The following is a 15,110-nucleotide window of genomic DNA, read 5'->3' on the forward strand; positions in this document are numbered from 1 at the left end:
GACGCCACGCCAACTTAAGGCAGGAATGGTGGTTTGCGACAATGGCACCAACCTCCTCTCTGCCCTCCGACAGGGACAAATGACCCATGTGCCCTGTTTGGCTCACGTCCTTAACTTGGTGGTGCAGCGGTTCTTGGGCAGGTACCCGGGCTTACAGGATGTCCTGAGGCAGGCCAGGAAAGTCTGTGTGCATTTCCGCCGGTCATATAATGCCAGTGCTCGGCTGACGGACCTCCAAAAGGAGTTTAACCTGCCCAAGAACCGCCTAATCTGTGACATGCCCACCAGGTGGAACTCAACGTTGGCCATGCTGCAGCGGCTGCACACGCAGCAGAGGGCCATCAATGAGTACCTGTGCGACTATGGCACCAGGACAGGGTCAGGGGAGCTTGGTTTTTTTTCCCCACGCCAGTGGGCCATGATCAGGGATGCATGCACTGTCCTGTCACCATTCGAGGAGGCCACGAGGATGGTGAGCAGTGACAGTGCATGCATCAGTGACACTGTCCCCCTTGTCCACCTGTTGGAGCACACGCTGCGTGGAATAATGGACAGGGCACTTGAGGCAGAACAGAGGCAGGAAGAGGAGGACTTCCTTAGCTCTCAAGGCCCCCTTTATCCAGACAGTGTTCCTGCGTGCCCGCCGATCACACAGGAAGAGGACGAGGAGGAAGAGGAGGAGGAGGAAGATTGTGTCAGTATGGAGGTGGAGCCTGGCACTCAGCATCAGCAGCAGTCTTTAAGGGATCAGTCCCAAGAAACACATGGACTTGTACGTGGCTGGGAGGAGGTGGCTGCGGACCATGTCGTTCTTAGTGACCCAGAGGACTCCGGACCGAATGCCTCAGCAAACCTACGCTGCATGGCCTCCCTGATCCTGCAAAGCCTGCGTAAGGATCCTCGTATTCGTGGTATCAAGGAGAAGGACCAATACTGGCTGGCAACCCTCCTTGATCCACGTTACAAGGGTAAGGTTGCGGACCTTATCTTGCCATCGCAGAGGGAGCAGAGGATGAAACATCTTCGGGAGGCCTTGCAGAAAGGTCTGTGCAACGCGTTCCCAGAGACTGGGAGGTTACAAACTCCTGTTTCTGGACAACGTGTTGCTGAGGCTTCGGTCAGTCAAAGAAGGAGCGGTGGAGAAGGTGGCCGTCTGACCGATGCGTTCAGACAATTTTTTGGTCCGCAGCCCCAAGGTATGATCGGTTCCAGCAACCATCGCCAGCGTCTGTTTTACATGGTGCAGGAATACCTAGGGGCAAGATCAGACTTGGACACCTTTCCCACCGAAAATCCTCTGGGTTACTGGGTCTTGAGGATGGATCACTGGCCAGAGCTTGCACAGTATGCAATTGAGCTACTGGCCTGTCCTGCATCCAGCGTTCTTTCGGAACGCACATTCAGTGCTGCTGGAGGCGTGGTAACCGATCACAGGGTGCGTCTGTCCACCGACTCGGTCGATCGGCTGACCTTCATAAAAATGAATGAGTCTTGGATCACCACCAGCTACCAAGCACCTGATGCTGATGTAACCGAATAATTTTTTTTGAAATCTCAGATCCCTTCAAAGACTGCCTATGCTGATGCTGAGTGACTATCCCTGAGTAATTATCCTCTTCCTCCTCAATCATCACGCTGATAGCTTGTAAGAACATTTTTGGTTCTGGGCGCCACCACCAGTGCCTAAGGCACAATTTTTCAGCCCCTGTTTAACAGGGGCGTGTAATTACAATTTTTGATGTAATACTTTGCAGCAGGGCTCGTTCCTGCATTCCAACTAGAGTGTCTGTGAGGGGTTGCAGTGTTGTGGCACCAGCACCAGTGCCTAGGGCCCAATTTTTCTGCCCCTGTCTAACAGGGGCGTGTAATTACAATTTTTGATGCAATACTTTGCAGCAGGGCTCGTTCCTGCGTTCCAACTAGAGTGTCTGTGAGGGGTTGCAGTGTTGTGGCACCAGCACCAGTGCCTAAGGCCCAATTTTTCTGCCCCTGTCTAACAGGGGCGTGTAATTACAATTTTTGATGCAATACTTTGCAGCAGGGCTCGTTCCTGCGTTCCAACTAGAGTGTCTGTGAGGGGTTGCAGTGTTGTGGCACCAGCACCAGTGCCTAAGGCCCAATTTTTCTGCCCCTGTCTAACAGGGGCGTGTAATTACAATTTTTGAAGCAATAATTTGCAGCAGGGCTCGTTCCTGCGTTCCAACTAGAGTGTCTGTGAGGGGTTGCAGTGTTGTGGCACCAGCACCAGTGCCTAAGGCCTAATTTTTCAGCTCCTGTTCAACAGGGGCATGTAATTACAATTCTTGATCTAATATTTCACAGCAGGGCCCTGTGAGGGCTTACAGTGTTGTGGCCACAACAACACCTAAGGCCCAAATTTCTGCTGAGTATATAGGGCAGGACCCTACTTTCAAACATCTAACTTACAAACGACTCCTACTTGCAAACGGAAGGAGACAACAGGAAGTGAGATGAAATCTACCCCTAGGAAGGGAAATTCTCTCCTGTAAGAGTTAATATGGGAAAACAATTTCTCCTTTCCACTGATGCTTTCCAATCCTTGTTCCACAAAAAAACCCAAATTTTCAAAAAACATTTTTCATTGGGACAAAAAAGTGAGGTGAAATCTTCTGAAGAGGAGGAAAGACAGCAAAACAAATGTCACAGGGGTGATAACCCTTCCCTATGTTTTCCAAAAAGCTTAGAAAAGATTTTTTGGCTGGAGCTAAACACGTTAAAAATGTTCAAAATTACAAACAGATTCTACTTAACAACAAACCTACAGTCCCTGTCTTGTTTGCACCGCCTGTATACTGCTGTTCAGAGTATATAGGGCCTGGTGGCCCCACACCTTTCCTTATTTTAATTTGGGTGCGGGGTTCCCCTTAATATCCATACAAGACCCAAAGGGCCTGGTAATGGACTGGGGGGTACCCATGCCGTTTGTCTCACTGATTTTCATCCATATTGCCGGGACCCGACATGACATTAAACCCGCAAGCAGTTTTAAATGAGATTTTTTCCTTTAAAAATGACATTTGGTGCAGGGACTGTTCTAAACATGGGAAACACGCGTCACTTTACAGGCATACTATAGACACCCCCCAGGTACGATATTTAAAGGAATATTTCACTTTTTTTTTTTTTACTTTAAGCATCATTAAAATCACTGCTCCCGAAAAAACGGCCGTTTTTAAAAGTTTTTTTTGCATTGATACATGTCCCCTGGGGTAGGACCCGGGTCCCCAAACCCTTTTTAGGACAATACCATGCAAATTAGCCTTTAAAATGAGCACTTTTGATTTCGAACGTTCGAGTCCCATAGACGTCAATGGGGTTCTAACGTTCGTGCGAACTTTCGGTCCGTTCGCGGGTTCTGGTGCGAACCGAACCGGGGGGTGTTCGGCTCATCCCTACTACTCACGGCTATTGCATTGCCATCCGACAATACACATAGAAGATCATTGATAAAAACGGCATGGGAATTCCCCACAGGGGAACCCCGAACCAAAATTAAAAAATAAAAATGACGTGGGGGTCCCCCTAAATTCCATACCAGACTGGTATGGATTTTAAGGGGAACCCCACGCCAAAAAAAAAACAAAAAACGGCGTAGGGTCCCCCCATAGATCAATACCAGACCCTTATCCGAGCACGCAACCTGGCAGGCCACAGGAAAAGAGGGGGGGACGAGAGTGCGGCCCCCCCCTCCGGCCACATGCCCTCAACATTGGGAGGGTGCTTTGGGGTAGCCCCCCAAAACACCTTGTCCCCATGTTGATGAGGACAAGGGCCTCATCCCCACAACCCTGGCCGGTGGTTGTGGGGGTCTGCGGGCAGGGGGCTTATCGGAATCTGGAAGCTCCCTTTAACAAGGGGACCCCCAGATCCTGCCCCCCCCTGTGTGAAATGGTAAGGGGGTACTTACCCCTACCATTTCACTAAAAAACTGTCAAAAATGTTAAAAATGACAAGAGACAGTTTTTGACAATTCCTTTATTTAAATGCTTCTTCTTTCTTCTATCTTCCTTCATCTTCTTCTTGTTCTTCTGGTTCTTCCTCCGGCGTTCTCGTCCAGCATCTCCTCTGCTGCGTCCTCTATCTTCTTCTCTTCGGGCCGCTCCGCACCCATGGCATGGGGGGAGGCTCCCGCTCTTCTCTTCTTCTCTTCTTCATTTGCTTCTGCGGGCCACTCCGCATCCATGCTGGCATGGAGGGAGGCTCCCGCTGTGTGACGGCGTCTCCTCGTCTGACGGTTCTTAAATAACTCCTCTGACGCACGGTGATTAGACGGGACTTCCCTGTGACGTCACAGGGAATGCCACAGGGAAGTCCCGTCATGTCCCGTGCGTCAGAGGGGGGCGGGGTCACCGGGTGGTCCCGCCCCCCGTTATTTAAGAACCGTCAGACAAGGAGACGCCGTCACACAGCGGGAGCCTCCCTCCATGCCAGCATGGATGCGGAGCGGCCCGCAGAAGAAAATGAAGAAGAGAAGAAGAGCAGAGTGGGAGCCTCCCCCCATGCCATGGGTGCGGAGCGGCCCGAGGAGAAGAAGATAGAGGATGCAGCAGAGGAGATGCTGGACGAGAACGCCGGAGGAAGAACCAGAAGAACCAGAAGAAGATGAAGGAAGATAGAAGAAAGAAGAAGCATTTAAATAAAGGAATTGTCAAAAACTGTCTCTTGTAATTTTTAACATTTTTGACAGTTTTTTAGTGAAATGGTAGGGGTAAGTACCCCCTTACCATTTCACACAGGGGGGGCGGGATCTGGGGGTCCCCTTGTTAAAGGGAGCTTCCAGATTCCGATAAGCCCCCCGCCCGCAGTCCCCCACAACCACCGGCCAGGGTTGTGGGGATGAGGCCCTTGTCCTCATCAACATGGGGACAAGGTGTTTTGGGGGGCTACCCCAAAGCACTCTCCCAATGTTGAGGGCATGTGGCCTGGTACGGTTCAGGAGGGGGGCGCACTCTCGTCCCCCCCTCTTTTCCTGCGGCCTGCCAGGTTGACGGGACTTCCCTGTGGCATTCCCCGTGACGTCACAGGGAAGTCCCGTCAAGTCACCGTGCGTCAGAGGGGGGCGGGGTCACCGGGTGGCCCCACCCCCCCTAATTTAAGAACCGTCAGATGAGGAGACGCCGTCACACAGCGGGAGCCTCCCTCCATGCCATGGGTGCGGAGCGGCCCGAGGAGAAGAAGATAGAAGACGCCGCGGAGGAGATGCCGCGGAGGTAGCCCCCCAAAACACCTTGTCCCCATGTTGATGAGGACAAGGGCCTCATCCCCACAACCCTGGCCCGTGGTTGTGGGGGACTGCGGCCTGGTATGGAATTTAGGGGACCCCCACGTCATTTTTTTTTTAAATTTTGGTTAGGGGTTCCCCTGTGGGGAATTCCCATGCCGTTTTTATCAATGAACTTCTATGTGTATTGTCGGACAGCAATGCAATAGCCGCGAGTAGTTTTAAATGGGTTTTTTCCTTTGAAATGTCATTTTGCTGTCAGACTGTTCTAAACACGGGAAACATGCGCCCCTTTACAGGCATACTATAGACACCCCCCAGCTACGAAATTTAAAGGGATATTACACTTTTATTGTTTGACTTTAAGCATTATTAAAATCACTGCTCCTGAAAAAACGGCCGTTTTTAAAACTTTTTTTTGCATTGATCCAGAGGACGCCAGAGGAAGAACCAGAAGAAGAAGAAGATGAAGGAAGATAGAAGAAAAAAGAAGCATTTAAATAAAGGAATTGTCAAAAACTGTCTCTTGTCATTTTTAACATTTTTGACAGTTTTTTAGTGAAATGGTAGGGGTAAGTACCCCCTTACCATTTCACACGGGGGGGGCCAGGATCTTGGGGTCCCCTTGTTAAAGGGGGCTTCCAGATTCCGATAAGCCCCCCACCCGCAGTCCCCCACAACCACGGGCCAGGGTTGTGGGGATGAGGCCCTTGTCCTCATCAACATGGGGACAAGGTGTTTTGGGGGGCTACCCCAAAGCACTCTCCCAATGTTAAGGGCATGTGGCCTGGTACGGTTCAGGAGGGGGGGGCCGCACTCTCCTCCCCCCCTCTTTTCCTGCGGCCTGCCAGGTTGCGTGCTCGGATAAGGGTCTGGTATGGATTTTTGGGGGGACCCCACGCCGTTTTTTTTTTGACGCGGGGTTCCCCTTAAAATCCATACCAGACCTGAAGGGTCTGGTATGGAATTTAGGGGGACCCCCACGTCATTTTTTTTTTTTTTAATTTTGGCCGGGGTTCCCCTTAATATTCATACCAGACCTGAAGGGCCTGGTATGGAATTTAGGGGACCCCCACGTCATTTTTTTTTTAAATTTTGGTTAGGGGTTCCCCTGTGGGGAATTCCCATGCCATTTTTATCAATGAACTTCTATGTGTATTGTCGGACAGCAATGCAATAGCCGCGAGTAGTTTTAAATGGGTTTTTTCCTTTGAAATGTAATTTTGCTGTCAGACTGTTCTAAACACGGGAAACATGCGCCCCTTTACAGGCATACTATAGACACCCCCCAGCTACGAAATTTAAAGGGATATTACACTTTTATTGTTTGACTTTAAGCATTATTAAAATCACTGCTCCTGAAAAAACGGCCGTTTTTAAAACTTTTTTTTGCATTGATCCATGTCCCCTGGGGCAGGACCCAGGTCCCCAAACACTTTTTATGACAATAACTTGCATATAAGCCTTTAAAATTAGCACTTTTGATTATTCATGTTCGTGTCCCATAGACTTTAACGGTGTTCGCACAAACTTTTTCCCTGTTCGCATGTTCTGGTGCGAACCGAACAGGGGGGTGTTCGGCTCATCCCTACTCTGACTACACGAGTCCCCGTTTCCGGCACGGGCTCTAATGGCCCGGCACTGTAAGCCATACCTTCAGAGCGCATGCGCCGATGATGTCACCGGCTGCATTTCTTGATTAGGAGATATTCACAGTACCTACAGGTAAGCCTTTTTATAGGCTTACCTGTAGGAATAAGTGGTAGTACAGAGTTTACTACCACTTTAAGTAATTCCCACATGTGATACTGTGCCTGCATGATTGAAAGACTAGACATACAATGAATGAAAGTGGGGGGCAGGGACACTCACTCTGAAGAGGACAGGGTTAGATGATGCTGGGAGTCCTCTAGCCAGGGAATGAAGGGAGCTCTATCTGACTTTCTGTAGCTTCTAATGCACATTGTGAGAAGCTCACAGTGTGCAGTGAAATCATAGTAAACAATTTTCAGTAAAGGAGAGGAGCCGATACAACTGCAAGACTGAAGGGGAGCTGGGAGTTCGGCCTTAAATCAGCATTGCCTAGATCAGCGGTCTCCAAACTGTGGCCCAGGGGCCATATGCGGCCCTTTACTTGTTTTTATCCAGTCCTTGGGGTGCTCTTTCATCCACTGAAACCAACAAAAGGGCACAGTCCCTCCCACTGACACCAAAGATGGGGCATTTATTCCCATTGACATCGGGGTCTTTTTTACTCCCAATGGCCACAGTTCGCCCCCCTAAAGTCTGAAGGAAAATAAACCGACCCCTCGTTTAGAACGTTTGGAGACCCCTGGTCTAGGTGAATGTCATTTGAAAGACTAGAGTAGAGTTTTTGTTTTCATATTTTTGGTTAAATCTTTGTGGCATGACTCTTTGTGTAAATCTTGTTACTGGAAGTGCTTTCATTTATCTGCAGACAACTGCTGCCCATGTTGCTGAAACCAAACCAAATGTAAACATAATTTCAGCTCCAGGGATAGAAACTGCTGATAGAATGACATTTTTTTATTGTTTGTTTTTTCTCTAATATAAAATAAAAAATCATACCTCCCCCCTTCCCAGAGTTAATTGCCCAGCATGCCATGCACCAGGCACACAGGCTGGTATCACCATAGCAAGGTAGCTGCAAGTGCTCAGCTTCCCTACTATCCTGTTGGCAGCTAGAATGCACTTCAGCACTGGGTGGGGGCTTTGAGGGGGGTTCCAAAATAAAATGGGGGACCCCCTTATCAAGTTAACGATGCTTGCCAATGCAAGAGGGGGGGAATGGGGGTCAGCAAGGATGGCTTTGTGTACCACCCAACTCCATGGAGCAGGTTGGTAGTTGCACACCCCCTCTAGTGAGCATGTTTTAGGGAGTCACTCAAACCTCCAACGAGTTCACAAGTGTGTGAGGTTAAGAAATATAAAAGGCAAAAAAAAAACATACTCCAGGCTGTGCTAGGGGCTAATTCATCTCAAGGTGGACAATTTGCTGTCCCTCCCTTTGGTTGGATCGGATCCAGCATTGTTGGCAGCAGAGGGAAATTGTAACATACTATTTATTCCTCCTTGCTGAAACTCAGGGGGTAAAATTTGGCCTTGCTCAGCATGGTTTTATGTACCCAGTAATCCAAGGAACTCGGGGGATGGAGTCTACTATGTCATCATTGCCCATTCTTGGAATAGGTGCTATATAAGCCACCCACCCCTTGCTGACACTGCCTTCTGGCCAACGGGATCCCAAAGAGCCTGTGCCCAACTCCTTTGGAAGGAAGACCCACATTCTTAGGGGCGCTCCACATATCCCTAAGTGTTTGACCTCTTTCTTCTCCTTTCTTTTATTAGATTATTCTGTGTAAGTAAAAATATGGATTCTTCTACCACAAAACAACTTGAAAAGGAGGTAACAGAAGCCCCAAAAAGAGGAGATACAGCTGGAGCCTTTGAAGAAGTCAAGAAATGTTTGAGTGACGTGGAAAATACCCCCCTGAACGTCGCAATTACTGGAGAATCGGGGTCAGGAAAGTCCACATTTATCAACGCCCTCCGTGGTCTTGGTGATGAAGATGAAGAATCTGCTCAGACCGGTGTGGTGGAGACCACTATGGAGCCAACTCCTTATCCCCATCCAAAGAATAAGAGCGTAACCTATTGGGATCTTCCTGGAACAGGAACTCCTAATTTTAAAGCCAGTGAATATCTGAATAAAGTTCAGTTTCAGCGGTATGACTTTTTTATTATAATTGCATCTGAAAGATTCAAAGAGAATCACATATTGCTGGCTGAGGAGATCCAAAAAATGAAGAAGAAGTTTTACTTTGTGAGATCAAAAATTGACCGAGACTTACGTGAAAGCCAAGAACGTAGACCTAAAACTTTCAATAAAAAAGAGTTATTAGATAAGATCAGGCAGGATTGTTTTAATCCTCTCAAAGTTAATATAAACAATATTAAAAGTGATTCTGTCTTTCTTGTATCTTCTTTCCAGCCTGAGAAATTTGATTTCTCTCGTTTGCTGAAAACCTTCGAGGACGAGCTTCCAAGTCACCAGCGTTATGTTTATTTACGAGCCCTGCCTAACATTTCCTCTCAGGCAATACAAATGAAAAAGCAAGCTCTAGAAAGTGTAATTCCTTGGGTCGCTGTGCAAGCCGCTGCAGCATCAATTGTCCCTGGGTTATCGGATGCCAATGAGATTTTATCCTTATCTTACCACATTCAGGGATATATAGAATGTTTTGGTCTTGATAAGAAATCTTTGAGCAACTTGGAGGAAAGGTCTGGTAGAAGTGATCTGAAACATTTAATGAAATCCCCATTTGTGATTCATGAGATCACTTATAATCTTGTGAGTGGAGAGCTAAAGGAAAGGAATGGTGCTACTTATATGATCGCTAAAAGATTTTTCAGCTTGTTTCCATTACTAAGTGCTCTTGTGTCTGGTCCCATGTCTGGAGCCGCTTGTGGTGACCTTCTGTACTATGCCCTGAATGGGATTGCAGAAGATGCAAAAGTTGCTCCTGAAGCTGCTTTTGGCTGTTCAGAATAATGTAATGAATGTGTACGTTCATTATAAAAGATTCAGTCAATCAGGGATGTCAGTCGTGGATATTTAAATAATTTGATTGTGAATATAGCGAGAACAAGAAAACTGTATTTGCCTTTTTGGCAGTGTGTATTCTTTATTCTTCCTAATCTACATTTTATTCCAGAATTATATTAAAGCGTATGATGGGAAATATAAACCCCATCACTACAATCTCATATCAGTTTTTGATGTTAATGTCATTTGAAAATGTTATTTTCAAAATGTTTAAAACTGCAGCTTTTATTAACCACTTCAGCCCCGGAAGATTTGGCCCCTTATTGACCGGGCCATTTTTTGCGATACGGCACTGCGTCATTTTAACTGACAATTGCACGGTCGTGTGACCTTGTACAAAAACAAAACTGTGGTTCTTTTTTTCCCCCACAAATAGAGCTTTCTTTTGATGGTATTTGATCACCTCTGCGATTTTTTTTTTTATTTTTCGTGCTATAAACAAAAAAAGAGCGACAATTTTTAAATAAACAATATTTTTTACTTTTTGCTCTAATAAATATCCCCCAATTTAAAAAAACAAAAACAAATTTCTTCCTCAGTTTAGGCTGATATGTATTCTTCTACATATTTTCGGTAAAAAAAAATCACAATAAGCGTATATTGATTGGTTTGCGCAAATGTTAAAGAAATAGAAATTGGGGGATAGATTAATGGCATTTTTATTATTTTTTATTTTTACTAGTAATGGCGTTAATCTGCGATTTTTATCAGGACTGCGACATTGTGGCAGACAGATCGGACACTTTTGACACTTTTTTTGGGACCATTGACATTTTATACAGTGATCAGAGCTAAAAATAGCCACTGATTACTGTATAAATGTCACTGGCAGGGAAGGAGATAACACTAGGGGGCGATCAAGAAGTTAATTGTGTTCCCTAGATGTGTTCTAACTGTGGGGGGGAATGTGGCTGACTAGAGGAGGAGACAGATTGTTGTTCCTACTTAGTAGGAACAACGATCTGTCTGCTCTCTCCAGACAGAACCGGGATTTGTGTGTTTTACACACACAGATCCAGCTTCCCACTCTGTCACGAGCGATCGCGGGTGCTCGGCAGGTCATCGCTCCCACCGGGCATGAGCATCGGCTCCAGGGACACAATGCGGTTGCGGCATCCTAAGGAGCCAATGTACAACTACGACGGCTCGCCCTGGGGAGCCAACCTGCCACAGTATAACTGCGGCGGCTGGTCTGGAAGGGGTTGAAAAACCTGATCCTGCCATGAAGGTTCTTGTTCAGGCACTTCCTATCATAGGGCAACAACAGTCACCTAGCTGTGCTCCTGCCTTGGAAATATCTTTTCTGTTTATACCTATACTTGGAACAAAAAGTGCCTGTAAAAAGGCTGCAGGAGTATAAAAATTGGTGAAAAATGACCTTTATTAAAATATATATATAACTAATCATTTAGGTTACACAGTATGTGAGCAAACCAAACGCCATTAATTCTGGCTTTACATGTACTCTAAAACAAACTTCTTTCTCCTTCCTTCTCCCTCAGAATGGATATGTACTATGTGGTTGGAGTGGTTAGACTTCATCAGTGATATTATGGGAAAGAAACAATAGAACAGGAAGGCACAAGCTAGTTGTCTCATGAAACAACACCTATTCAAGCCCTAGATGCATGAATAAAGCAAGGCTGATAAAACAAATACTCATGAGTATAATAACAAAGTCCGCAACAGGAGCATCAAAGTTATCACTAAAGGACAAACAGGGGTATACTCCATCCAGTGTAGTAGGGGGAACAATGTCCTTTCACAAATGGCAGCCTCTAGATGGGACCTGAAGCAGCTTCCAACATAAGCTGAGAAGAAAGAAGGAGATAGGTGCCTCTAAGTGTAGATTTATGTAAAACAAAAAAATGGCAACTCACATAGGGCTGATAAATAAGGCCGGCTGTGGATGTAATAACAGTCGCATTTCTTGTCAAGCTTCCCTTTTTACATTCAAAGTGCGCACGCTCTGAAAAGCATCGCCTCACTTCCAGTGACGTCATCACGCCTCACGCTGTGCTCCACGAGCGCTTCAGTCCTCGTTCCCAGATCACTTCCACCATACGGGTGACTATCTGGAACTGAGCGGAGCATTACAGCATTTGGAGACGGCGTCCTGGATGATTACATCTGATGACGGCTTATCCAACATATCCTGCTAATGTGCCTTATCTACCGGCCCTATGTGAGTTGCCATTTGTCTGTTTTAAAAAAAAATGACACAATGAAATGAACAATGAACTACACTTAGAGGCACTTCTCTCCATGATATTATGGGAAAGGAAGGTGATAATACCCTGCTTGCCATGTACTATATATATTTCTACTATATCTGCTCGCTTTATATCAATGAAATACATTGTATTGGGTGTATGCACAAAGTTTATGGGTTTTAAGATTACATTTAATGAACTGTAAAAATTATAAAAATACAATGGTGTCTTTTTTTCGTTTAATAGTTTTTTATTGATGTTTTCCATTTGTAACAGAAATAAACATACAAGTAAACACATATAGACAAATATTATCTGTCGAGTAATGCTAGAATATATCACAGGTCATCTGGATATAACTACATGTTGGGCAATATAATGGCATTAACATGGAAGAGTATTGCCGTTATTCGGTTTTTCTTTAGGTGTCCGCTGTGATGTGGAGGTAGGAGGATTGGCTACCATCCTGGACACCCTTATGGGTGCAAAACTGTGTCCAGGGTGGTGACAACCCCACTCCTCTTAGAGATTACACCTTAATCTTGCGATTCTAAAACCATCAAGGTAATTCAAAAAATAACGATTAATCAATGAACAAGAACAATAAAGTTCCCCGACCACAACAGTGAGGTTAGGAACCAAGAGCATTGACAATTCCCGGAGAGCTAATCCACTTTGACCATGGTTGCCACATTCCATAGGATTAATTTTTGGTTTTGTTTCTTACTGATAGTATTTGTTCGTAAGTGACGTGTACATGGGTTGTATTGACTACGTCACTCAGTGTGGGCGGGTCCGGTTTCCACTGTCTGGTGATGTTGAGTTTCGCTGACAATAATATATGAGTTATGATATGTCTAATCTGTGTCGGGAATTTTTCAATGTCAAGGGACAATGGTGCCAGTGTAGGTCTCATAGGGAATGTCATTTGGGACATTTCAGAAAGTAACTGGAATACTGCTTTCCAATGGTGTGTCAGTTTGGGGCATTTCCAGAAGATATGGAGCATATCACCTCTTTGCCCGCACATCCTCCAGCATTTATCTTCTATTTTTGTATCAAATTTGGGCAATCTGTCAGGGGTAAGGTACCAACATTGTGTCAGTTTGATTGATAGCTCCCAGAGGGTGGAGCAGCAGGTGGCTTTGTATGTGGAGTTGCAGGCTTTAGCCCATTGATCCACAGTGTAATTACATTCCAGATCCGATTCCCACTCAAGTAGTGCGGTTGTTTTGGTAAAGACAGTTTTATATTGAAGAAGATTATAGAACAATGATATCCCTTTTTAATGAGGTTTAGGGGCTCTAATAAATATCCATACCCATTGGGGGATTTTGTGGGTCCATGTTGGGAGTGTGGTGATGCAGTGTTGGGTGCGGAGGTATAGGAAAAGGGGTAAGTGAAATTCTTTTTGTAAGTTGGGGAATGATTTGATGTTTTCCTTACTGATCAGATCATTTATGTGCATTCAATTTTGCAATGCCTCTAAGGGTATTTGGGGAGTAGATGTAAGGGGGCATGATGAGCAACTTTTTAGAAATCGGCCCCAAGCCTTGAGTGTTGCCAAGATGGTTGGGGAGAGATGTGGTGAGATTTTAACTCTGTTAAATTGTGACAGAGAATAACCATGTGGATAAATTGCCTCCTGGTATGGTAGAACGTTCTATTTTCCCCCATAATATAGAGTGGGAAGATAGAATCCATTCTTTTGTTTGTGTAAGCACTGCGGCCAAGTAATAGTCCTGAAAATCTACATAACCAGTTCCTCCTGCTTTAAAGTAGCTAGCTGCAATCCGTATTGGGAGGGTCCTGAAGAGATTTTATAGAAGATGAAACATTTTAAAAGCCGCCAGTCGCCCCCATCCATGAAAACCCAAATGGCACCAGCCTGGTGAGATCCTCTTGGAGTTTGGTACGGAGTGTTAAATAGTTGTGTTAAAACAATGATTTAATTGAGTTAGTTAGTTGTATTACTAGATAGGTTATACTGTTTTTCGCCCAGACATAAGGACATTGTTATAATCAAAAAAGAGAGTACTCACATTGCCTCATCCGTGAATAATTATGGGAATACAAAAAAGAAGGGTCCCAGAAGGTGACCCAAAATTGGACTTTCAGCGGCACACTAAACAATAGGGGTATAGACAAGTAATGTTTATTGAAACATAGAGACATACATAGTAAATAGTAGAAAAAGGACCATAAAAATGAGAATTAAAAAACCATATACATAAAAATATATATAGTATTTTTATATATATACTTCATTACCATACTCCTACCTTCTCTTATGTAGAATTTTTTTACGGGGATATATTAGAATGTATCTAGAATAAATTGTCTAATATATAATTTCCTGGTTTAGCAACTGCTAAGAATAATTATCCAAACTTATTATATCCTCTCCCTTTTAAGGGGGGGTCCCCATTTATCCAACTATGGCCTCCACAACCTCTCAAATTCCCTAAAATTACCTCTTTTTGTGTAAACGACTTTTTCTTTCCATTTTGTCTCATTTATTACCATGGTCCAATCCCTCAGTGTCAGCGGTGTCCTCGACTGCCATCTCATCGCAATCATTTTTCTAGCTTGGAATAGGCATCTTAGTATTGCCACTGTAATACTCTTCCTTTCCCCCACTTCTTTCCTATAACCCAGTATGCAAAGCCTAGGCTCCCTCTCCAAAATTATCCTGTAGGCCTCACCTATGGTGTCGAAGACCCCCTCCCATTATCGGAACAACTTCGGGCACCTCCACACCATATGGATGAGATCTCCAGGGCTATGGCATCTAGGGCATTTTTCATCTGATCGTCTACCAAACTTAAACAACCTTTTCGGGGTATAGTAGGCTCTGTATATCAGCATCAAATGGGATACTTTCTGGGAAGGTGAGACTGAGATCATTGGTCCCATCTCCAAAATCCTCCTCCACTGCTCCTGTGATATTTCCCCTATATGCTCTTCCCATCTCTCTCTATCCTTGCGAAGATCTCGACCACTAGCAGCTCCTTTTCGTAGGTGTCCA

The 15,110-nt window shown here is 45.3% G+C and overlaps 1 protein-coding gene across 1 annotated transcript; it reads left to right on the forward strand.

Moving 5' to 3' along the window:
- The first annotated feature begins 8,615 nt into the window (after positions 1-8,615).
- LOC141110532 (interferon-gamma-inducible GTPase 10-like) lies at positions 8,616-10,285 on the forward strand. The gene has a single exon (XM_073601917.1). It carries the CDS (start codon positions 8,634-8,636, stop codon positions 9,813-9,815), a length of 1,182 nt encoding a protein of 393 aa, XP_073458018.1. The 5' UTR covers positions 8,616-8,633; the 3' UTR covers positions 9,816-10,285.
- Positions 10,286-15,110: the final 4,825 nt, after the last annotated feature.

Source organism: Aquarana catesbeiana, linkage group LG10, assembly GCF_042186555.1.
Source record: "Aquarana catesbeiana isolate 2022-GZ linkage group LG10, ASM4218655v1, whole genome shotgun sequence".
NCBI classification, from domain to species: domain Eukaryota; kingdom Metazoa; phylum Chordata; class Amphibia; order Anura; family Ranidae; genus Aquarana; species Aquarana catesbeiana.